The following is a 26,830-nucleotide window of genomic DNA, read 5'->3' on the forward strand; positions in this document are numbered from 1 at the left end:
GCAGGGAAATGACGTGTATCTGCCATTTTTAAGATTTGCTGTCCATACATAGACGAGACAACTGATTGAACAAACAGCTGACTCAAACACATTTTAGTGCAAGATTTGCGACGATCTGCTGTCCGCCGCTCAACTTCTCTGCGCAAATGTGATTTGAACCCACAGAGTTGAGAAATTTCGCTCAAACCTCCAGCTACTACTTGCAGTGTTGCTCATATCTCATTTCTGCCCAAATCTTCCGTTCACACGCAACGATCCTTCTGCGCAGATTCACTGTATGTCGTTATTTGTACAGACACAACCTTATATGTCGGCGACCCACAATTTTTTCTGCGTTTTTGTTTTAAGGATTTTGTGTTGGTGATACTGTGAGTGTCAGGCCGTTATCTTTGGTGAGACGTTTAAATTCAAATTTGTGCGGATGTTGCTTCGTGAGGATGGGCACGAAAATGAATGAGACATATATCGCTTGTGATGTAAGTATCGTAAGATGTGTAACAGAGATTCTACACTCGAGAAAGGGCTCATCCGTAATAAAGTTTAGTATTTTCGTGTTGGCTTTAGGCTGAATGCTAACGATTTTAATTTTTTTTTGTAGCCGACGCATCAAACAGCTTTAGATGCATACGTAAAGAAACTGAAGGACCAAATAGCGCTACGTGAGGGAAAACCGTAAGTATTTTTTGTTTTCGCGTCTAAAGCCAGTTATATTTAAGCTAGGTGCTCTTATAGAGATGGTCAGAAGTTGAGTTTAATGATGTGCTTTAAAAGTTGATGTAAACCTGCTGCACTTCGAAGTATTTAAAATGTTGTTTGGTATAGACACTTTTGAAGTGATATACAGATGTTGTGTTATTACTTCATTTCTTTGAAATTATCGCCATTTGCAGTAGTGTTAACAACCAGTAAAGTGCACCTGTTGCTAACCTTTTCAACTCACAAGCTTGCATAAGAGACATAGCGAATTTTTTATTCTTTGTGTAACAAGTAACATAATTCACTGTGAAATTTGAGCTTCGCCTATCTTCAGTTTGTTGTCTGATGGTTATATTTAGTCCTATAATGCAATACTTTCACATTGTGGGGATGTATTTTTTATGTAATCCTCTTGAAGACGATTTGCTGCACATTGTCATATGTGCATGAAATAGTTGCAGCAATGTTTCATTACTGCTACCCCCTCCCCCAGCTACATTTGTTATTAATAATCTGGATTAGTGATAGTGAACACCAGCCACTCCACCAGAAATCCCAACTGTTGTGAGAGACTGATCAGTGTTCAGCCAGAGGTCTGGGTTATTAAGGAAAGTGATGATTTAGTTGTGAGTTGACAAAACTAATTCATGTGAGTGCAAGTCAAAGGTTCTTGTAACAATTGATCCATGGCGTAGCCTGATGGCTGCATTCATGCTTAAGTCCCTTCTCATTATAAAACTGCAAGGAAAATTGTGAAAACTTAGAAAATGGACCAAGTCTGAGGGTGGATGGGTTTGTTGGTTGATTGGGGGAGGGGACCAAACAGTGGGGTTATCCATCCCATTGGATTAGGGAAGGATGGGGAAGGAAGTTGGTCACGCCGTTTCACAGGAATCATCCTTGCATTTACCTGAAGTGATTTAGGGAAATCACGGGAAACCTAAATCAGGATGACTGGACACGGGTTTGAACCGTCATCCTTCCAGATGAGAGTCCAGTGTGCCAACCACTGCTCCACCTCGCTCAGTCTGAGTGTTACAATGCATTTTGTGTACTGGTTCATGTATTGATATGTAAAAAGTACTGCCTGTGTCCTTAACTTCTTACAGGCCACAAACTAAAAAGGTGATTTCCGTATGGTTTTCTTAAAAACTGTTTGGATATTTTCATGGCATCCTATGCTCTAGTGTGTAAAACCATACAGTGTTTGTGATGGTAGCTGATGTTTCTGTGGTGATTACCAGTGTTTGTGAACAGTTAATAGTAGCCACTGACATTGTTTCCTTTCATTGTGATGTTTTAATTTGTTGGATTAAATATTTCACACATTCCTTGTCCATTTGAGTATTTCAAGGACTTATCCTTGAAAAGAGTCTCACAGTCCACAGTGAAGCAAAGTAACAACTTTCCTACTGAATTCTATGAAAAATACAGCACTTATGCTCTTTACACCTATCGTACACTTTGGAGTTTGTTACAGCCACTCCCACCACCTTACTCCAAAATGGGTCAGTAAAATGTTCTCTCGCTTCAGTACTACTTATTGTGATTGTTCTTACTGAGCAATTGTGTGTGTAACAATAATCAGATCATTAGCTTTGCAGTGCTGTATATTTCTGTTAGCCCAGGTTATCAAAGTGAGCAAGATGGCCTGTTTGTTAAGACACTGAAGTTGCATTCAGAGGAACAGGACTGAAGTTGTTTATTCGCCCAGATTGAGGTTTCCGGAAATACAGAAGCGTCTGATCCCACCTATCTGCTTTGACCCATGACGTCACAAATATGGCGGAAATGACCATAAACCACGATTCCAATATGGCGCATTTAAAGTTGTTACGAACACATCAAAAAACAAATTCGCACACATTCCACAAAAAGCCTAATGACACTAACGGGACAAGCACAGGAAATTGGGGGTTTTGGGTGGGGACAAAATATAAACAAATTTAGACACCCACCCCCATACAAAACCACGCAAAATGACGAAAAAACCGACAACACAAAACTCCGCAAATTCCACTAAACACAATATCATCTGGAATCGGACACTTCCCTTGACCTATATACCTCAACAGCATTTCCCGATCCCATAAATTGGGATCGAACACTTCCCAAACAGCTGTAAAAACTTTATCGGCTTCAACGTGGTATTTCTCATCATTTCTCGCAGAAGCGTGCTATTAATTTTATACTTCATATTCATTCCTGAACAAAAATAACAACCGATTAATTTACTCAAATTACCATACGACCTACAGCGAACAACACTAAATTAACCTCCACACAAAACCACTAAATCATTAACTCACTGAAACGAATTCCACTACAAACACAGCCAACACTCGAACAATTCTGTATAATGAGCAAGACCAAACTGAGCCCATTACACCACACAAATGAAAGCCCTGAACATACCACCAGAGGGCACAACAAACCACAAGATGACAACATCTACAAACACGCCACATGCACAAACCAAACTCCGCGCCGTCATGACGTCACACACCACAACACGGGTCAAAGCCGACAGGTGGGATCGGACGCTTCTGTCGACACAGGTTTCCTTAAAACACTTAAGGGTATACCATAATCCATGATCTTGTTCAGTGACTTTCTTTCAATTTCTTGAGCATAGAGGGTCTAGCACACAAATAAGCATATGAGCTATGTTGTGGTATTCCGTCTCAGTTGGAGCAGATTTCCACCTTGGCTCCTCCAGAAACCCAGACTTGTTTTAGACTTGACTGATTTTAAGAAAGATGGTACACCAGATTTTACATTCCAATCTCTGTTTTTTTAATATTTTAGGTGTGCATCACGGTTTTACCATCATTTACACTGATGGCTCCAAACAGGAGAATTTCATTGGCTGGTCTGTAGTGTTCCCTGATCATGTTACCCGGATTTGCCTCCCTGATGAATATACCGTTTTCGCAGCGGAGCTCCACGCGTTCCTGAAGGCATTGGTGCAGGTGAATCGTGTTTGGGGCAATCTCCTCTGCTCCGATTCTCTTAGTGCCTTACAATCATTGCAGAATCTGTACCCAACTGAGGAGATGGTCCATCTGATATATGACCAACTGTACTTGCTCCAACGGCAGGGTAAGGAGATGTCCTTCTGCTGGGTGCCTGGTCATATCAGAATATGGGGCAATGAACAGGCCGATCGGACTGCCAGGAGGCCTGCAGAGAGCAGGATGTGATCCAGTGTCCGGGTCGACAGAAGCGTCTGATCCCACGCGTCGGCTTTGACCCATGACGTAAGGGTGTTGTCGTGTGTGATGTCATGACGGTGCGGAGTTTGGTTTGTGAGTGTGACGTGTTTGTAGATGTCGTGTTGTGGTTCGTTGTGCTCTCTGGTGGTATGTTAAGTTTTCATTTGTGTGGTGTAATGGGCTCAGTTTGCTTTTGCGCATTATCCAGAATTGTTAGTGTCGGCTGTGTTTGCAGTGGAATTCGTTTCAGTGAGTTAACGATTTTGTGTGAAGTTTAATTTAGTGTTGTTCCCTGTACATCATGTGGTAATTTTAGTAAATTTAATCGGTTGTTGTTTTTGTTCAGGAATGGATATGACGGATAAAATTAACAGTGCGCAGGTCAAGGGAAGTGTTCGATCCCAATGTGTGGCTGTGTATGTTGATATTGGTATCGGGAGATGTTTTTGAGCTGTATAGGCCAAGGGAAGTGTTTGATCCTAATTTATGGAATCGGGAGCTGCTGTTTTATATTTAGTTTGCCCCCACCCAAAAACACCCCATTTCCCGCGCTTGTCCCATTAGTGTCATTAGGCTTTTTGTGGAAAGTGTGTGCGTTTGTTTTTCGATGTATTTTCGTCCTCATAATGTGTATGTACCGACTTTATATGCCCCGTATTGGAATTGTGGTTTATGGTCGTTTCCGCCATATTTGTGACGTCATGGGTCAAAGCAGACGGGCAGGATCGGGCGCTTTCATATTTCCCCGTGTCCTATTCCCTTGCAGTCTGTCATTTCTGCACTCCACAAGAAGTGCGTGGAGTTGTGGGAGGAAGAATGGCTGGCGGTGACGGCCAATAAACTGCGGTTGGTGAAGTCAACAACTCGGCTGTGGCGTTCCTCCTGCCGGTTGCTCAGGCAGGAAGAAGTGACCCCTCACGCGTCTTCGGATTGGGCGCTGTCCTCTCACACATACGAGGGTTGTTTTTTAAGTAAGGGCCATTTTTATTTTTAAAAAAAGATACAAATACGTTTGTAAAATACTTTCATTTTCTGATTCTACACTCTTTTACCTATTTTTCCACATAGTTGCCTTGTTTATTTAAGCACTTGTCATACCGTACAACTAAGTTTTTAATTCCCTCTTCAAAGAATTCGGCCTCCTGCTCTGACAGCCAAGAGTTCACGGCTGCTTTCACTTCATCGTCGTCATTGAAGCGCCGCCTGCCAAGATGGTGTTTCAGGTACCGGAAAAGGTGAAAATCGCTAGGAGCAAGGTCGGGGCTGTATGGTGCATGGTCCAAAACTTCCCAGCCAAAAGAATCAATCAAATCCCGAGTCTTTTGAGAGGTGTGAGGCCTAGCATTATCGTGCAGGAGCAAAACTCCTTTTGTCAGCATGCCGCACCTTTTGTTTTGAATTGCTCTGCGGAGCTTCGGTTGCACAGTAGGCATCTGAGTTGATTGTCGTTCCTCATGGCATAAAGTCCACTAGCAAAACACCACGCTGGTCCCAGAACACAGTTACCATAATCTTGCGCTTTGACAACGTCTGTTTGGCTTTGACCTTGATGGGTGAGGTTGTGTGTCGCCATTCCATCGATTGTCGCTTGCTTTCGGGAGTGATATGGGATACCCATGTTTCATCTCCAGTGACAATTTGACTCAACATGTCATCCCCTTCTTCCTCGTAACGAATCAAAAAGTCCAATGAAGCGGCAAATCTCTTCCCTTTGTGGTCCTCTGTGAGGAGTCTGGTTACCCACCGAGAACACAGTTTCTTAAAGTTTAGGTTTTCAGACACAATTTTGTACAAAACCGATCTTGAAACTTGTGGAAATTCCAAAGAAAGAGTGGAAATTGTGAATCTTCTGTCCTCACGAATCTTTGTTTCAACTGCAGCCACCAAATCGTCAGTGATCAGAGGGCCGGCCTGAGCGTTCTTCGTCATGGACGTTTTGACAGCCATTTTTAAACTCTCTAACCCATTGACGCACTTTACCTTCACTCATTGCATTCAAGCCATAAACTTCTGTTAACTGACGATGAATTTCTGCAGCTGATAGGCTTCTCGCGGTCAAAAAACGTATCACTGACCATATTTCACATGCGGCGGCCGATTCAGTAATCGTAAACATTATAAAGTAGCACAGCGATGCGTACATGTCAGCTACAGAGCTGCAACCTGCACCTGCGTGAACGGGAAGGATGCCGGCAAGTGGCTCCGTGGCTTGTTGCGGCATCCGCGCGAACGGCCCTTACTTAAAAAACAACTCTCGTAGCTTTCTATTACGGCGGGAGGATCCCCCGTTTTGTGATGCTTGTTGTGTGCACATCTCTGTCCGCCACATTTGACAGACTGCATTTTGTACCGTGATGCAAGGGCAGAAGCACAAGTTGATGGGGATCTGCCCTGTGTTTTAGCTAATGATGAGATGTGTGTGTCTAGAGTTTTAAAGTTTTGTGATGTGTCTGGACTCTAGCCTAAACTTTTAGGCTGGAGGTTTTAGTGTATTGCAAAGTGGCTGGCTCCTCCCTTTTTTCCTTGCGGTCAGCCAGCCACTTCCATCTGGTATATTGTTTTAGCTCCCTCTACCATGTTTTCCTGTGTTGTCCATGTTTTTCTGCTGGTGGCATGCTTCTTCCCACACTACCTTGTGGGTAGGCACATATTTTTCCAAGCTTTTTACCTGTGTTTTACATTCTGTTACTGAGCAGGCACTGAAGACCTTGCCGTCATGCGCCCATATAACCCTCTCTATCCATCCACATCTTGTGTACTGGTCTCTTTAAGGTTGCTTTAAGATGGCATGGTGTATCATTTAAAAGATCGCTATGATTTATCAAGACAGTTGGAAACACTTTGACATTTCACATGATAAAAATAGTGATTTTCATTTAACTTCTTTCATTATTGATGTGTTTCATTGCATTTTAACATTATTACATTCATTATGACACGGTAAATGATGTAAAACTATTCTCAGATTTTGTTTATGGAATGTAATTTTCCACAGGAAGGAATGGTGTCTTGATGACTTCGAAATAGGCTGCCCCCTTGGTGAAGGGAAGTTTGGACATGTGTACATGGCAAGAGAGAAGACAACCGGGACTATAATTGCCCTGAAAGTAATGCTAAAATCAGAAATTGTTCGTGGCAGAGTTGAAAGACAAGTTCTCAGAGAGATAGAGATACAGACCCATCTGAGGTACACTGTACTGTTTTTGTGTAAATGTACTAAACAATAAGTGTTGACTTTGCTGATGAGCTTATACTGAGGCACTTAAGTTAGTAAATTTAAAAACAGTCATCATACTCCAAAAAATGGGATTGCTTAAAAAGAACTCATTCAGATATACAAACGTCAGTAGTGACGTATTCAGAGTGAAACTGAAGCTTATAATGATACCAAACTAAAAAACATTAATATATTTTTAAGTTTTGCTACTTAGCCCTGATAAATTTGTGGTAAGTAAAAACTTGAATTGTGTGAATTGTTTTGTTCATTTTGTGGTGTACATTTGCAATCTATTTGATTTGCATACAGGAGGCATGTCAAAAATTTATAATACAGTTTGTGATTTTTACACTAATGAATAATAGCACTACCAGTAAATAATAATACTAAAATGATATTCCTGGCAATATGTAGCCTAACACATTGTATCCAGCTCAAACTTCCAGTTTGTCTTGCTTGAATTCATCCACTGAGTGATAACATTTCAGTGTCAATACCTCTTAAAGCTTTCGTTTAAGTGGAGGTAAATTCATCTCCATCAACTTGTTCCCTTTTAATTTACTGCAAATTTTCATTCCCATGTATTGAGGTCCTTGAGCATACAGTCCGGGGTAGTTGGTGGGAACATAAAATTTTGTTTGTTTCTAGTATCATGTGAATGGACAGAACAGTTTCCCTCAAATAATTAATGTCTGGTGTATAAAAGTATAATAATGTCATTCATGTATAGGGATGGCAGAGTTAATATTTTAAGTTATCTATGTAATGGATGACTTGGATCTTTATGATTAGCAGTGCACATATTTAGAAAGATTTTTTCTGTATTTTTAGTATCTGCACTGTTTGTTGAGTTGTCCCAAGAAACAGAACCATACCTAATAATGGATTCAAAATAGCTTATATGTGCTATTTTTCATGTATCAATGTCGGTTGCAGTTGATATTTGCATTGCAAATGCAAAGCTGCCAAGTTTGTTGTTTGCTAGGTATTCAATGTGTACCTGCCAGCTCAAATTTTTATCTACATTTAAATGTACAAATTTGACTTAAGTCAGCTTCTTCTATATCTTGGTTGTTGTGAACAATCTTAATCTGCTCAAATTTTGACTGTTCGGTTTTGAATTGCATCATGTGGGTCTTTGATATGTTTAGATTCAACCCATTTAGCTGAAACCAAGTTTCTAAGGTACTGTTCACAATTTGGGAATTTTTCTGAATCCTAATCTTAAACTAAGACAGAAGTATCATCTGCAAACAGAACTGGTGGTGAGCTGATGTGTAATGACGGAAGAGAAATAGGATTGTGCCCAATATGGAACCTTGTGGAACATCCTGAGATATTTTTGTCAGAAAAATATTATGTGCCATTTAAAGATATGGTAACTGTTATGTGTCGACAGAAGTGCCGACACAGTGTTATTATGAAGGGCCGAAGAGGCACGCTATCAGCTCCCCCAGAATATCGTGAAGTCTGAAACAGGATGCTCAATGAATGCTAATAAGAAAAGAACGTAATGTCGGTTTACTTATCTTTAATCCATCCTTTTGGTATACATCGTTTATGGTGAATACAAGTAAGACTCTCTCCAGATATGGTTAACTGCGCCTTGCTAGGTCGTAGCTATGGACTTAGCTGAAGGCTATTCTAACTGTCTCTCGGCAAATGAGAGGAAGGCTTCGTACGTCTAGTCGCTAGCAATGTCGTCCGTACAACTGGGGCGAGTGCTAGTCCGTCTTTCTAGACCTGCCATGTGGTGGCGCTAGGGGTTGCAAGTACTGACAGTGGCGACACGCGGGTCCGACACGTACTAATGGACCGCGGCCGATTTAAGCTACCACCTAGCAAGTGTGGTGTCTGGCGGTGACACCACAGTAACTCTTTGCTTTGTTTGATAAGTAGGATGTAAGCCAGTGTGGGGCCCTGCCACTAGTGCCATATTTTTGTTTGTAAATAAGCAATGCATGGTTTACAGAATAAAATGCCTTTGTGAGGTCGCATAACATTCCTACCACTTTACTTCTCTTGTCTAATGATGTACTTATTTTCTCAATGAAACTGTTGACTGCATCTATGGTGTTTCTCCCCTGCTGAAAACCAAATTGATTGTTTAGAATAACAGAATATTTTGTTAATGAAGTTTTGGATTTGGACAACAGGAAGTTTTTAAAATGTTTTAGATATGACTGGGAGAATTGAAATACGACAATTTCCCATGATCTCTCATGATCCCTTTTTTAAGAGTGTTTTGACTTCAGCATATCTCGTTACCTCTGGGAAACAGCCCTCTTAAAAACATTGATTTATTATTCGAGCTAGTGGGATTGCAATTTTATTGTGTACTGCTTTAATAACTGTTGTGGGTATTCCATACCAATCTGCAGATTTTTTGTTTCTTAATGATAGAATAACATTTTCTGTATCCTCTACAGAAACTTTTAAGAATTTTGTGAGGTTTTCAGAGTTTTCACTAGTGCCAAAGGGGTTTTGCTTTGTTGTGATAATCTGTTATATCTACATCAGGCTTCGCTACATTCATAAAGAATTCATTAAAGTACTCTGGTATTAGAGTTGGACTTACAAAAGTATTTCCATCGATGTCAGTTTTTGAAATTTCTTGGTTACAGTCTTTAATGCCTCACAGCCTTTGTTTTATTTTTATGGATTTAAAATTAGCCTGTTACTTGCCAGTTGTTTTGCCACCTTGACCACTCGTTTAAATATGGTTTTATGGTTTATAGAGTCTGACATTCAATGAAATCAATATCTGTATTAAATTTTAGTTCTCTGTGCAGTTGTCTTTTCCATACACTGGAAATTTTTATGCCCTGGGTAATCCACTTTAATTTGTAATTTTATTGCTGTGGAGTATAGGTGGAAATGTTTCAATAGACACAAAGAAAACTATTTAGGAATTTCTTAGTTTTCATCACTTGAGTTACAATGATCAAAAGGCCATGTTTTCTCTTAGCTTCTTACTAAATATTAGCAAGTTTTCTTTGCTGACATTCCTGCTCATGGGTTCTCATGTGTGAAATGTTCCTGTGTGTCAGTGGCAGCTCAATGAACAATGCACAATATGAAATACCTAGCTCTAGACGAAATTTACATACATCTTCATATGCTTAATTAATGAGAACATTGTCAGTACACGTTGCTGATTGACCATTGCCTCTGGTAGATTCAAAGAAATTAAATTTGAAACCATATTTCTCTTCTAGGTCGGTGAATCCTGAAGCGCGACTAAACCACCAGCAGGTGCAGTGATAGGAGGTTGTGGGGCAGGGAGCTGGGGAAAAACAGACAAAAAAAGAGAGGAGTGGGGAAAGACAGGTGGGTGTGTTGGCAGAGGGCTGCAAAATAAACAGGGTGGGAGAAGAAATTGGGAAGGAAGTGGTAGGAAAGAGGGACTTGAATTTGTTGAGCGGAGGGTGTGGGGACAGTGTGTTACCGTAGGATTAGGCTGGGATAATTGCAGAGAATGTGTAGCAAGGATGACACCAATGTCCACAGTTCAGGAAAGCTGGTGGTACAGGGAAGGATCTACATGGCTCAGATAGTGAAGCAGGTATTTAAATCAAGTGTGTTACGTTCAGCTGCGTGTTGCACCGCAGGGTGGGCTACTTTGCTATTGGCCACAGTTTGGCAGTGAAGAGTCAGTGAAGGAAGTGGTTAGTCTCTCTGACATGGGAGGCCAGATTACGGGCAATTAGTTGGGGGTGTTGGTCAAAAGTCTTTCAGTGGGGACGCAATAACCAGCTACAATGGGGTGTTCAGGATTGTTGGGATTGTGAATTTCGGAGAGCATGTAGGGGTGTGTGTGTGTGTGTGTGTGTGTGTGTGTGTGTGTGTGTGTGTGTGTGTGTGTGTGTGTGTGTGTGTGTGGTGTCATAGGGCTGAGGAGGGAAATGGATTCAGGGAAAGAGTTCTGGGAAGGGCCTAAGACTTTAAGCAGGGATTTGAGTTTGTGTTGGACTTCTAGGATGGGATCACTCTGATGGAGTTTATAGATGGAAGTCAGGTCGCTGGCAGAGGCATTTCGCTAGGAAGTCACTGTGATTTATTAACAGTGATGGACCCTTTGTCTTGCAAGTAGGATGACGCAGTCAGGATTTGTTTTGAGGCTGTGTGTGGCTATTCTTTCTTCTTATTCCCATGCTGCTTTCCTTTCTTGCCGTTCCCTTATCCCTCTTCCCTGCCCTACAACCTCCTGACACAGCCACCTATTGGTGGCCTAGTCTCTATACACTCCATCAGTCAGTGTTTGTCACTCTTTCCCCACTCATACGCCACTATTCTTTCCCTGTCCGCTCAAGATTGCTGCTTGCATCTGACATGATGTTGCATTCTGGCCCGAGATGCTGGCGTTACTGGCTTTGTGTGTGTGTGTGTGTGTGTGTGTGTGTGTGTGTTTTAGTCTTTTGTAAGTGGCTTAATTGTGCCTGTCTGCAACTTGACGTGTCTTCTTTATGGTGAGAAGCAGTCTGTCTTTTCCTAAGTTATTGAAATTCCTACCTGGAGTTTTCATTGTTTGATTTTTGCTGAATGGCTTTCATCCATCTTGCAGCCCTGTGATATTTTCCTTTGTTACTTTTCTCTACAGCATTAATCTTCTCAGTATCCGTTCGTTCTCTTTTTTCCTATGTTTATGTACCGCCCTCCAAACTGCATTTACTTCAGAGCCACAATGTATCAATGATCATCTGTGCACAGCACAGACTCAGTGACCGTGTGGATTGTTATATTTACTCCACTGATCCCACGTCATCCCTCATCCTGACGTACTGTAGTGTTCTGTTTTCAATATCTCCCCATACCACACGAACTTTGATCCTCAACCTTACCCATCCCCCTCCCTCTTCAGTTATAGCAAAACACACACACACACACACACACACACACACACACACACACACACACTGCCATACCTAATAATTCCTTTTCACCCCCATTTCTGTATGTTTGCAACATATTTGTGCAAATTTTTGTGGTTTCGCATACTTTAGCGTATCTTTACATATCTGTATCTTTGGATGCTTCTGTGTGTCTTTAGGTATTTTTACTTATCTTTGTGCATCTTTTTGCTTATCCAGCTTCTCTCACAACCATCAACACATATTTTGCCCATTCCTTTATGCCATCCCTGCCACTATGTACCTTTGCTCCATCTTTCTGCACCATTTCAGAAAAGTATCCCTTTCCTTGGCTAAAACCCAGCCTGAAGTCCTGTTCCTTAAATGTTGCCTAAACCATTTAATCCCTCCAAATGGCCTAACTGTAAGAGATTTCTTTCTGTGGATCCCACCCCTCCTTTCACAATGACCTACACCTTTCCAGATTACACCAATCCCCCCCCCCCCCCCACACACACACAAACCTGGTACAGACATCCCAGAACTATCTCTGCTTCCTCTACAAGATACTAAAGATACTACTACTCTGCAATCCCTACTCCATGCATCACATCTCTGAAATTGAATCTCTTGCTCTCCATCACCAGAGGAGCATTTCAGACACCACTTCCACAAGTTATCCAACCTGCAGACATCCTACTGTCACTTTAAGACACCACTATCCAATCCCTATCGTACCAAAGTGTTCTTCCTCATCCATTGCTCACAGCAGCTAAACCCTGCCTAGCTGACCTTTTCAACTTGCCATACCTCCAAAACTCCTACCAACTCTCCACCAAATCCAGAGCAAAAATATTCCCATAACACTATTGTTAACCTCAACCTCACAGAAGTTTGTTATATCCAAATGCCTCACCTTAAACCCTACACAAAAATTTAACCATGCTGGACTTGTCAAAGACCTTCTCCACTTCCCCCAATCTCTACCAAGGATGCACTTTTTTGTCACCAATCCCTACAGCAAAAATCACTCTTAATTCCAACATTGAACCCACCTCTTCCAGTTCAGTACATATCACCATACAACTGTGATCGTCCACTCCCCTACCACTCCACCCAACCACTCCTTCCAGGAATTCCTTACCTCCAACGTAGCCTCACCATCCTTCCCCAGATCTGTTCCTCAAAACACTCTCCTTTCTGTAGGAAAAAAGAACAGCCATTTACAACATTAAAAAAAATCCTGGCATCATCCTACCTGCAGCGCAGCACCCAGGTGCAAAACCTATCCAATCCATCCACCCAGCACTTCCAGTTCCAGACCTGTCACAGGTTTATCCTACCCCATCAGGGACTGGGCCACCTGTGAAAGCAATCACATTGTTTACCAGCTGTGCTGCAATCATTGCACAGCTTTTTATGTTGGTATGACTACCAACCAGCATGAACAGTTACTGCCAAACTGTAGCAAAGAGCAAAGTAGACCACCCTGTGGCACAACATGCAGCGTGAACATAACACAATTGATTTAAATGACTACTTCACTACCAAGCCACGTGGATCCTCCCCTCCGACACCAGCTTTTCTGAACTGTACAGATTGGAGTTATCTTTAAGACACATTCTCTGCGCCTGGCCTCAATATACTGTCCCACCCAACAGTTTTCACCCCATCATAGTCTCCTCATTCCTCATCGCCTATCCTGTTTATTTGCAGTCCTCTGCCAATGCATCTGCCAGTCTTTTCCCACACCTTCCTTTTTTTGCTTATTTTTTCCACCTCCCGGCCCAAGAACCTCCTGTCACTGTACCTGTTGGCAGTCTAGTCCCTGCACACTCCACCAACCAGCATTCCTCTCTCCCCACCTATATACACTGCTAACCCTTCTTCGCCCCCCTCAAGATTGCCACTTGCATCCAATGTGATATTTGCTTTCTGGTCTGAGATGCTGGAGTTGGCGCGCTGCGGCAGTGTGTGTGTGTGTGTGTGTGTGTGTGTGTGTGTGTGTTTGATGGAGGCTGTGGCTGAAAGCTTTGTGTGTTTTTTAATTGTGCCTGTCCACAACTTGACGTGTCTTCCTTATGGTAAGTAGCAATCTGTCTTTCCCTACATTGTTAAAATTAGGAGTCGTATAAGAAAAATGAAGGAAATTTATGAAACTTTGATACTGAAATGAGTATTCTAAAGAATGTAAATTTCATTAGACACGACTTTCTAAAAACTATTCATTTATGAACTGCCCATTTTGTGACCCATTCAATTAGTTGATTCTGTAGATTTTGCACTGCACAGAAAAATTTAATGTCTCCAGGGTGTTCAACAATAATTTCTTCAATCTGAGTCTTGAGCTGGGCAGGGTTTGCTGGTTCAGTCTGGTGCACAACACGCTTTAGATTTCTTCTTAAAACAGTCACAGACTGCGAGGCGGAGACCATTGCGGCCAAGTGACAACAGGATGCCTTGAAATTGTGCAATCCCACAAACAAAAATTTCATTGCAGCTATAGTCAGGCAGCTTGTGAAGTGGATCCATCCTGCTGAAACAGGTGTGCTCTGAATGTCAAGATTTGCAAGAGGTTGGAACCTAGGAGCCAGAATGTCTGTTGTATATCTCAGCATTGAGACATCACTCTGACAACAGAGCATTCATCTTAAAAGAAGTAAGGTGTATTGTCTCAAGCTGTGAACTGCATGCCCTGCAGTAACTTGAGCACTGTATAACGGACAGTGATGAAGTGCAGCAGGATTTGTTTTGTACCTAATAATGCGTGTTCCACTTATTCATGTATCATTCAACTTGCGTGAAAATGAGCTGCATCGGACATCCAAAAAATTTTCCATGAAGTTAGCATCCTCATTGATTTTAGCCAACAGGTTTTCACAAAATTGTACTTGCAGTACAGAATCATTAGGTTTTATATCTAGAACCATTTGAAGCTTGTAACAATGAGATTGAAAGCTGAACACCAATGACAGTACTTTTTGCCCTGAACAATGACTCCTTACCACTGCAACTTGGACAGCAGTAATGCTTTCTGGGGTATGTACAGTCAATATGTGCCCACTGGACCCTTTTTTTCCAAAGTTGATGCAGTCTCTTCAAATGTACAAATGCAGGTTTTAACTGTATGTGAAGAAAGAACGAGACTGTGAGTTGGGACCACATAGTGATACTGTGAAGCTGTCAAACTTGCCATGGGGGGTTATGTGCTCATGGCAACTGCACACTACATATTGCTCCTTTGCAACTAAATGTCAGTTACTGGTCGACAGTTGGGAGTTCTCCTACCACGTGTTGAACATCTACACAGATGCCAACATAAACTTCAAAAGTTCCTGTTTCTCTGTGCCACACTGTAATAGGTCACAATTGCCTTCCATGTATATTTTGGGCAAACAATATAACTGTGGTGGTGCTACTGCTTGTGGACGGTATTTGAACTGTGACTTCCTGAAAATTTCCAATACCACTTTTGTATCACTACAGTGGAAAATTGTTTCATTCGCATGAAGAAAACTGTGATTAAAAATCTTGTAAAATTAATAGCTATTTAATCAAAGGTGATACAGTAATGATAAATTATCAGATTGAAAAGCTTTGTGGTAATATCTTTGGATGTACCTATTGCTGGCAGAGGCATTGTATTTCAATGACAAAATAAATTTCATGAAAACTGTATTTAAGCTACACTTGACATCAAATGCGCGTAAGCTAGGAAACCATCATACACTCCACGTACTGAACCCACAAGCACACGTTTTGGATTTTTAAGTTTCCCCCTACTTATACCTCTCGAGGAGATCACGAATGTAAAATTAGCGAGATTAGAGCGCGCACGGAGGCTTTGACAGTCGTTCTTCCTGCGAACCATACGCGACTGTAACAGGAAAGGGAGGTAATGACAGTGGCATGTAAAGTGCCCTCCGCCACACACCATTGGGTGGCTTGCGGAGTATAAATGTAGATGTAGATGTAGATTGACTTCAGAGAAAAGAACATAAATACAATAAGGAAAAGTGTGTTGTGTGCTACTTTTTAGTGGCGCAGGTATGGGGCTACTTGTTACCAGCATTTGGTGAATCAGATAACACAGCAAGATCTGACTAGTCAATGCTGAAATGAGGGTTAGCGCTTCCTTCCACTGACCACTTGGTACAAATTTGACTTATTAGGCTACTTTCAGGCAAGAAAAGATTCGCTGACTAATAACGCTTGTAACTCAAATTGTGTTAAATTTAAAAGAAAGTGATGACAGGCAGAATTCCAGGGGAGGTGCCACTTACATGAGCACAGGGTCCCAACCTGGGAAAGGGGACTGTCAGTCCAAAGTGTGTATCATTCCTGGTGACATCTCACATTGTTGAAAAAGTGAAGCCTATATTATAGACAGACATGAAAATGTTCATGGTTCATTAGGAATTTGATCCTGTGACCCCCCACCCCCAAATTGGCACTTTCACAGTTCATGTTACCGTTCAGTTTAATAATGTGTATCTTGATTCAGATCACAGCACTGAAGGGTTTTCATGATGGAATGCTTGGAAAATGATGGATGTTGGTTTTGAGATGTTCGCTGCCTCAACTATATAGCAGTGTTAATTTGCTACAGTTTTGTTTTTTAAAGTGTTAAACAATACATACCAAATCTAAGAATTAACTTGATCATTAAACCCCATAACGCTGGGTGTCGTGAATTCACGTCACACCAATGCTGTGCTAATAACTGGAAGGTTAACGGTTTTTGGATACCAGTGGTGATAGATGCTGATTCTTCATTAAGCTACCATAACTGCAAGTGATGTCTCCTGAGTGTTTCGTGTATCACTACAGCACCACGATTTTTTATTTTTTTCTTTCATCGAGAAATTTATTCATGCATTAAGGAGTTAAAACTGCAGAAATTATGTTTCATCATTAACACCAACTATAAATGAAATTATTTAACTAGTAAGTTAGTCACTGTCGTAATTAAATTGTTTCTAGAGCCACCAAAAAGTGTGCTTGCTTCAGATAAAGCTCATTGTAATGTGTTGTTTGTCTTTTTCCCCTCTGCAGGCATCCTCACATCCTACAGCTTTACACATACTTCTATGATGAGAGGAAGATATATTTAATTTTAGAGTTCGCTGCTAAAGGAGAATTGTACAAAGTACTTCGTGCATGCCCAAATGGACGTTTCACTGAACCTGTGTAAGTTTCTTTCATGAGGACATGGTATTGGATTATCTCTCTCTCTCTCTCTCTCTCTCTCTCTCTCTCTCTCTCTCTCTCTCTCCTTTTTTGTACATATTAAAGTGTTATTATTATTACATGATTGAAATAGTCTACCAGAGGGAGATGGAGACTGTTTATAAAACATAAAGTTTACCCTTGTGCTACCAGAATTTTTTGTTTGTTTCTACCACTGGGGTCTTAAAGACTCCAGTTAATTTACACCATATATATATATCGGCACTATTTTGTGCACTTTGGCAGACTGACAGAAAAACCGCAAATTACTGAATTGAAACAGGAAAACTGCATAAGCTCTTTCAGATGTATTTGTCTTCGATCTGAAACATAATTAGATTTAAAACAAAGTGTAACACCACCGCCAGTTTTTGACTTGGCTCAGTAAATGCAGCTAATGCAACAGACCATGGAAGTGGGCCAGAACAGAGCCACCCAGACGTTAAGAACTTCCAGCATTGCAGCGCGTCATCAGTCGTAAGTATCGAAATAATTATGAAATCTGCCTCGATTGCACAAACTACCTGGTGTTTACCTAGGTTTCAGTGTGAGTAACCACGCCTTCTTCAGAACAAATATAAAACAGCTTGCCTAAATAGGCATAGTCAAAGGCTAAAATCAACACCTACAGTGGCAAGACCCCATGAAAAAGTTTACAAATACACAGTACATATGTACCAAGTCAGTCATATACTTATCTCAATCCTGTGTGTGCTACCTCGCCCCAGCCAACGTACGATGGTCACAGGCTCTCCACCGAACTGTAATCTGTTGTGTTCTAAAAATGATGCTCTCATGTTTACATGTCAGGTGACTACCAGGCTTCCATCTGCTGCTGCACTGCTATACTGCCCAGGAGTGTACCACTAGCTTCCTGACAAAGAGCTCAGTTCCACCATCCACCCTAATGGTCATTCACCCCCAGCTATTACAAAAGCTATTCTGAATGTTGTTTCACAGACAAAAGAAAACATCTTAACTTTTCTGGATGCTTTCCACCCACGGAACATTTGCAAAGGTGCACCATCCACATTTTCTTTCCTACATTTTGCACTTGTGCTGAAGGAGGAAGAGGAGGAACTTTGCTATGCCTGCTTTTCTGTACTAGAAATGATTTCAGTTAAAGAAGAAATTTTCTTCTTTGTAGTTGGTTTCTTTCTTCCAGTCATGATTCCGATTCAGGAACCGTTAAATTATGAAAGTATGAGGGCACTAATACCTAAAGTATTAAAAAAAAAAGTGGGCCATCTTTTTACCATATATTTTGCTGTGTACGTCGTAATTCATCCATTGTCTACCCCTTGACTTTACAGCATTATAGTCGAAGATTATAGTAAGTTTTGTGTCTCACCTTCACCTATTTCCTCTTAGAGATATGTAGTAATTGACAGTGTCACTATCTTAACTCCATTTGGGCTATAGGAGATGATTGTAGCTTATTCATGGAATCTGATGAGACATAAAGTTGCTGTTCTTCACTTTGCTACGACAAATTCTGCTGGTAGTTCATGATTTTTTTCTTATTGTTCGAGCAGTGTTTTCACTCTAATTCCTTTACCAACACCAAACCAAAGAATAAACTTTGTTGTGATATTTCTATCACTCCTGGATAAGTATTCTGTCTACTTCAACATTACTCTTTTCCCTTATTTATTTCTCTAGGCCGAACTGTGCCCTGTCCTTTGTAAACCTGCCGGTTTTGACATAGTAATTAGTGCTGGTACATACAACTGCACTAGTGGTTCAGATGGTAGCAGTCATCAGACTGCAGATTTCCGCGTTATTCACGTTTTTAGAGTTAATTTTGGGTGCTTTGTTCCTAGTCCAGTGATGTTTTAGTATTTTGGTCTGTGGTGTCGGTTTTCGGTCCTTTGGTATGCCTTAATGTTTTCCTCAATTTTCAGAGCGGCAAGGTACATGTACCAGGTTGCAAACGCTTTGCAGTACTGCCATGAAAATAATGTAATTCATCGTGATATAAAGCCTGAAAATCTGCTCCTCACTTCCGATGATAAAATAAAAATGGCCGACTTTGGTTGGTCTGTACACGCACCAAGCAATCGGTTAGTATCTCACTTCAGCATTCATTTAAATTGTTCATTGTGATTATTACTCTGCATGTTATTTTGCCTCTGTAGCATACATAGTCTGGGTGTAACAATAGCTCATCATTCCTGATTTCAATTAGTCAAGAACATTGACAGCCATTTCGAGTGGTAATTTTTGAACACTTAAGAACAGTACAAAGAATTGCTTTGAATGCAATGAGGTTCATGTTACATACTTTCATTGATATCTGAATATTTCCGTTTTTTAGTTAAGAGGATAGTTACTGGCCTCACTGTTGAAAGAGTACATTACCATATTTGTTTTTTGTGTAATCATTGCTTTGCCTTTAGGTATTGTTGGACAGTAATTGATGATCACTTTCTGATGTTAAAAAATTTTCTTTTTGTCCTAGGCGAAAGACGATGTGTGGCACTCTGGACTATCTGCCCCCGGAGATGGTAGAGGGAAAGCCTTATGATCATAATGTAGATAACTGGTGCATAGGTGTCCTCTGTTATGAATTTCTTGTTGGGAAACCACCTTTTGAAACAGATTCTTCAAAAAAAACATACAGTCTGATACGAGAAGTCAAATATAAAATACCAGACCACGTATCTGATTTGGCTAAGGATCTAATAAGTAAGGTATGTATTGTACATTCAAGCCATTTTTATATGATTATACTTACCTCTGACAGGAAATAAGTAGCACCTTAGGAAATCTTTGATAATACGCTTTTCACCAGATGAGTTTTTCTCCAGATTCGTCTTTCGAAAAATGTGTGGCCATCTTCAGTTTGTAGGTTATGCTGTTGTTACTGAGGTCAACATTTTTACTATCTAAAATAGCTTAATTTTGGGGTTGTAAGCCAAGATTTGGTAGTGCAGGTCACATGCAGATTTTAATTGCATTTGGGGGGGGGGGGGCAGTGGCACTAACTTGAGCTCTAGGATAATTCTGGTGTGGGATTGGGTAGCAAGTTTAATTAGGCTGCCAGCCATGGCAATGCAACCTGCTTTTTTTTGTGAGCAAATACCATGCTTAAACTACAGGTTGCCAGAATCATAGTAGAACAGAAGTGACGTAATAAAGCGACAAATTAACAATAGTATACATTTCTACAGTAGGCGAGAGTTTTCACACAACACTTGAAACTTGGCACAGCAAATGAAGCACAAGCTTTAACAACTTTACTAAAGTGGCTACTGCTCCACAGCACTGTTGATTTTGTAGATTGGCAACAAATGGTGCTCACTGTGTGGCCGAGGTGATCAGATTTCTGCTGATTCAGCAATAGGGGCCCAAGAGAACAACCTGTTCCTGTAATTGTTTGCTTAGATCATTAGTATTGTCAGAACAGTAAAGTATAGCAATAGATCATAGACACAAATCACAACAGTGATTGTAAAGAATTGTGGATGTAAGAGTTTGCTGCTCATATTTGGTTCACGTAGACAACAAAGCTCTAATTTTTTATGTTAATGGTGGTTACTGAAGCTGATATAACACACATCTGTGCAGGAGGAAGAAAATTGGGCATCAGAGAAGCAAATGTTTGTGATGGGCTCAAATGAATAAACAAAAAAGGCCAGTTCTTCCTGTGTACCAAAATGGGGAAAGTTTCATGGATCAGAGTAGAAAGTTCTTTACCATTTGAGTGGAATGTAATGAAGGCTTCCAGATAGAGAAGTTATCCAAAAGCTGGTGCTGGAGATAATGAGGAATATTTCAGATGCATGACAGGATTTCAGAGCAAACTGGCTGGTGGATGACGACAACGACAATGTTGTTGATGATAGCAGCAGGTCTTGTGCTACAGTGCATGATAATGCTAGCTCAGTGACTTCCACGGTCTGGATGAAACATAATTTACTTATCAACATCATGTGGTGAAAGTAAATTGTAACTGTTTGCTGCCCATATAAGCAACACCAATCAGATGCCACTTTTTCACATGCTGTCAAATGTTACTATCAATGTAAATGTGTTTACTGCTTCTGTTAGGGGCAATCAAAAAGTTTGTTTGTGGGCATTTCTGCAACATATATACAATGGAGCACGATTCTGATGAAGGTATTTAAGCACAGACCTGTAGGGAAGGGATTAGTGTGACATTTGTCTTTTCCAACGTGTGTGCAGTAAATGCAGAAATGTGAATTAAGATGACATTATTACCAAAAGCTTCCAAACAGGATGAATGTAATATTAGCAGTATTCTTTTCGTGGCTGCTGAAGGACACACTGGTAAACATCCATTAGAGAATCAAGAATGTGTATGGGGCAATGTTTGTCTAAAGCCATCGTTTTGCAGGTGTGTACAACTTTCTGTACTGATGCGATTCGACCCAAGATGCCGGTCAATCTGAGAGGCTGTGCACTTGACACTGGGACACTTCAGCACCTCCCCTGTAGTCCTGATCTCTCCCCTACAATCATCACACCTCCAGTCCTTTAAAAAGGCTTTGTGGTGTCCAGTACTGTCGGAAGGTGCTGCAGGTGGTGACACGTCGGCACTAATGACGTGTGTCGCTTTGGATCTGAGGAAATTATCTCTGGATTCCAGCGGCTATCTGATTTGGTGAAGGCTGCCGGTCTTGCTTACAAGATGAAGGCAGAGCTCACCATCGGCAGCATCATTGACAGAACAGACTGCGGACGTTTGGTGCAGAGCCGGGTGGAGGGTCTGAATCAGAGGCTCAGACGGTTTTGCGACCGTGTTGGCTGCAGATTCCTTGACTTGTGCGATAGGGTAGTGCGGTTTCGGGTTCCGCTGAATAGGTCAGGAGTTCACTACACTCAGCTGGCAGATACACGGGTAGCGGAGGCTGTGTGGCGTGGACTGGGTGGTTTTTTAGGTTAGAAGGCCTCGTGAAAGTACAGGGTGGGCTGCAATCTCAAAGGGTGCATGGCAAATACAGGACGTGCTTGGATCAAGAAACAGTCGGAATTGTAGTTGTAAATTGTTGTAGTTGTGCTGGGAAGGTCCCTGAACTTCAAGCGCTAATAGAAAGCACAGAAGCTGAAATCGTTATAGGTACAGAAAGCTGGCTAACGCCTGAAATAAGTTCTGCAGAAATTTTTACGAAGTCTCAGATGGTGTTCAGGAGAGATAGATTAGGCAGAATTGGTGGTGGAGTTTTTGTGTTTGTCAGTAGTGGTTTATCTTGTAGTGAAGTCGAAGTAGATACTCCGTGCGAATTGGTGTGGGTGGAGGTTATACTTAACAGCCGAACTAAGTTAATAATTGGCTCCTTCTACCGACCCCCAGACTCCGATGATATAGTTGCTGAACAGTTCAGAGAAAATTAATACAAATAAATACCCCACTCATACGATTATAGTTGGTGGGGACTTCAACCTTCCCTCCATATGTTGGCAAAAATACTTGTTCAAAACCGGTGGTAGGCAGAAAACATCTTCAGAGATCGTCGTAAATGCTTTCTCCGAAAATTATTTCGAGCAGTTAGTCCATGAACCCACGCGAATTGTAAATGGTTGCGAAAACACACTTGACCTCTTAGCCACAAACAATCCAGAGCTAATAGAGAGCATCATGAGTGATACAGGGATTAGTGATCACAAGGTCGTTGTAGCTAGGCTGAATACCGTTTCTTCCAAATCCACCAGAAACAAACGCAAAATAATTTTATTTAAAAATTCGGATAGTGTCACTATAAGCTTTCCTAAGAGAGAATCTCCATTCCTTCCGAACTGACTATGCAAATGTAGACGAGATGTGGCTCAAATTCAAAGATATAGTAGCAACAGCAATTGAGAGATTCATACCTCATAAATTGGTAAGAGATGGAACTGATCTCCCCATGGTACACAAAACAGGTCCGAATACTGTTGCAGAGGCAACTGAAAAAGCATGGGAAGTTCAGAAGAAAGCGAAATCCCGAAGATTGGCTAAAATTTACAGACGCGCGAAATTTGGCACAGAATTCAATGCGAGATGCATTTAATAGGTTCCACAACGAAACATTGTCTCGGAATGTGATAGAAAATCCGAAGAAATTCTGGTCGTATGTGAAGTACGCAAGTGGCAAGACGCAGTCAATACCTTCCCTGGGCAAGACGCAGTCAATACCTTCCCTGCGCAGTGCCGATGGTACTGTTACCGACGACTGTGCCGCTAAAGCGGAGTTATTGAACGCAGTTTTCCGAAATTCTTTCACCAGGGAAGACGAATGGAATATTCCAGAATTTGAAACACTAACAGCTGCTAGCATGAGTTTCTTAAAAGTAGATACCTTAGGGGCTGCGAAGCAACTCAAATCGCTTGATACGGGCAAGTCTTCAGGTCCAAATTGTATACCCATTAGGTTTCTTTCAGATTACGCTGACACAATAGCTCCCTACTTAGCAATCATATACGACCGCTCGCTCACTGATAGATCTGTTCCTACAGATTGAAAAATTGCGCAGGTCGCACAAGTGTTTAAGAAGGGTAGTAGGAGTAATCCATCTAACTACAGACCTATATCATTGACGTCGGTTTGCAGTAGGGTTTTGGAGCATATACTGTATTCAGACATTATGAATCACCTCGAAGGGAATGATCTATTGATACGTAATCAGCATGGTTTCAGAAAACATCATTCTTGTGCAACGCAGCTAGCTCTTTGTTCGCACGAAGTAATGGCCGCTATCGACAGGGAATCTCAAGTTGATTCCGTATTTCTAGATTTCCGGAAAGCTTTTGACACCGTTCCTCACAAGTGACTTCTAATCAAGCTGCGGGCCTATGGGGTATCATCTCAGTTGTGCGACTGGATTTGTGATTTCCTGTCAAGAAGGTCGCAGTTCGTAGTAACAGACGGAAAATCATAGAGTAAAACTGAAGTGATATCAGGTGTTCCCCAGGGAAGCATCCTGGGACCTCTGCTGTTCCTGATCTATATAAATGATCTGGTTGACAATCTGAGCAGTTCCCTTAGGTTGTTCGCAGGTGATGCTGTAATTTACTGTCTAGTAAGGTCATCCGAAGAACAGTATCAGTTGCAAAGCGATTTAGAAAAGATTGCTGTATGGTGTGGCAGGTGGCAGTTGACGCTAAATAACGAAAAGTGTGAGGTGATACACATGGGTTCCAAAAGAAATCTGTTGGAATTCGATTACTCGATAAATAGTAAAATTCTCAAGGCTGTCAATTCAACTAAGTACCTGGGTATTAAAATTACGAACAACTTGTGGGGAAGGCGAGCCAAAGGTTGTTTCATTGGCAGGACACTTCGAAGATGCAAAAAGTCCACTAAAGAGACAGCTTACACTACACTCGTTCGTCCTCTGTTAGAATATTGCTGCGCGGTGTGGGATCCTTACCAGGTGGGATTGACGGAGGACATCAAAAGGGTGCAAAAAAGGGCAGCTCGTTTTGTATTATCACGTAATAGGGGAGAGTGGGTGGCAGGTATGATACGCGAGTTGGGATGGAAGTCATTAAAGCAAAGACGTTTTTCGTCGCGGCGAGATCTATTTACGAAATTTCAGTCACCAACTTTCTCTTCTGAATGTGAAAATATTTTGTTGAGTCCACCTACGTAGGTAGGAATGATCATCAAAATAAAATAAGAGAAATCAGAGCTCGAACAGAAAGGTTTAGGTGTTCGTTTTTCCCGCGCGCTGTTCGGGAGGGGAATGGTAGGGAGATAGTATGATTGTGGTTCGATGAACCCTCTGCCAAGCACTTAAATATGAATTGCAGAGTAATCGTGTAGGTGTAGAAGAGGATTTGCAGCAGCCTGTTACAGACTTCATACAGGAGGACACAGTGTTTTACCAAATGAGTATCTTCAGTCTGATCTGTTGGTGGGATGATTGTCTCAGTGCTTATGCCAATTTTTCCTAATTGGCGTACAGATTCTGAACTGTACGGCCTTTGAACAGAAAGTTCTTGTAAAATAAAATGACGTAATTTCAGAGACTTTACTGCTCATATACAGATAAGATTTTGTATATATAGACTGAAGCATAAAGTGCAAATTTGCATGAGGATGAGGATTGGGAATTGAACTCGGGTCTCTTGCTTACTAGACAGGTGTGCTAGCCAGTAAGTCACCTTGGCACAGCGGTTCACGCAACTGTAGTTCTGTTGATGTAAGGTGGAATTTAAACTAGGTCCATATTCAATCCCCAGCCTTGGTACACATTTTCAGCCACTGCTTCAATCTGTATATGGAAACTTTCTGGTCACCTATCAAATTTTCAGCTCTGCCACTGAAGAGGGCAGAATAATAATAATGCAGGGCGTACTCGTAGATAAAGGAAGCTAACCATCCCCCTCCACCCAAGTCTTCTGTGGATATGTACATGGCAAGCACAGGACCCTGAGCTTGTGCAGCTCGCTCTCTCTCTCTCTCTCTCTCTCTCTCTCTCTCTCTCTCTCTCTCTCCTGGCTGCATACCTCCCATTTCCACATCCCTCCCTGTCCCCGACCCCCCCCCCCCTTCTCTCTCTCTTTGGGAGTATGTTTTGTGCCTACATCCAGAGACACACTTGTGACTGTAAAACTTGGTTTCTCTTCTTTTATCTCTATCCTGGAAAGTATAGAAATAAGCACTTTGTCCTTCTCTTTTCCTTGATTCTTCTCTGCTGCGGCATTTTGAGAATTCTTCTCTTCTTTCCTTCTCTTTGTGCCTCTCTTTTTCTTTCTTATCTGTGCGTGTCTGAAGGCCAACCCATGCGTTCCCATGCATAGCCGGTGACGGGGTAACGCGTAATTCCCTGTCCTGGGTAGACAAGTAGGTCACATACATACCTCTTGGTAAAGGCCAGGCTGAGGGAGAGGTGATTACCCAAGCTGGTATCTTCCAAATGTGCAGATTTGTCCCTCCGTCTGTTTCTCAAGAGGTGTGACCTGAGGTGGACAATCACCTAAGGCAGGAGTGCCTTCAGAGAGGGCTCCCACTAGAAGGAGCTTGCCATCGGAGATGCAGATGATCATGGGGATACTTTCGCAACGGTTTCTTCTAAAACTTCGTCCCACAAGAGAAGACTAAAAGAGTCTCGACCACATACATTTTTTTTGTCAGTGCCAAAGTTCCTAGTTGTTTCTCTGTCCGACGAAGGTAAAGACTTCTCCACAGTCAACCCTTTCAATATTCAGAAAGGTATCGATGCAATTGCAGGTCCTGTAAAGTCTTGTTCCTGGTTATGAAATGGCAACTTGTTATAAACAAACAGTGCCTTCCAGGCACAAAAATTGCTTCTAACTACACTGCTACACATCTTCCCTGTCCAGGTGGAAGCACACCGTACTTTAAATTCATCATGCAGGGCGGTTTATACCCATTCACTTGATGGATTATCCAACGAGGACATTCAAAATTACTGTCTGATCAGGGCTTAATGGCCGTACATATTCATGAAAAGGGTTGACAAAGAACTGGTACTGACCTGTACTCCCTTCTTGACATTTGACATATTTTAACGTCCATCCAACATTACAGCGAGATATGAGGTAATTTCAGTTCGCCCTTACATCCCCAATCCTACGAGTTGCTATCAGTGTCGGCAGTTTAATCATACCAGACAGTGATGTTCAAATATGGCCAAGTGCCTTACCTGTGGCA

General features: G+C 41.6%; 1 protein-coding gene across 2 annotated transcripts in view; it reads left to right on the top strand.

Moving 5' to 3' along the window:
- Window positions 1-326: 326 nt before the first annotated feature.
- LOC126162582 (aurora kinase B-like) overlaps window positions 327-26,830 on the top strand; it is a 51,715-nt gene continuing 25,211 nt past the window's right edge. Inside the window, exons 1-6 of one of the 2 annotated variants that reach the window (XM_049919177.1) lie at window positions 327-476; window positions 599-672; window positions 6,907-7,098; window positions 17,034-17,168; window positions 19,112-19,270; window positions 19,669-19,900. In XM_049919177.1, the coding sequence (XP_049775134.1) occupies window positions 438-476; window positions 599-672; window positions 6,907-7,098; window positions 17,034-17,168; window positions 19,112-19,270; window positions 19,669-19,900 (831 nt within the window). In that variant the 5' untranslated portion in view covers window positions 327-437. Of the gene's footprint in view, window positions 477-598; window positions 673-3,689; window positions 3,799-6,906; window positions 7,099-17,033; window positions 17,169-19,111; window positions 19,271-19,668; window positions 19,901-26,830 lie in introns of those variants that run through there. The other variant, XM_049919178.1, reaches the window with a different exon arrangement.

This window comes from Schistocerca cancellata, chromosome 2 (genome assembly GCF_023864275.1).
Source record: "Schistocerca cancellata isolate TAMUIC-IGC-003103 chromosome 2, iqSchCanc2.1, whole genome shotgun sequence".
NCBI lineage: Eukaryota > Metazoa > Arthropoda > Insecta > Orthoptera > Acrididae > Schistocerca > Schistocerca cancellata.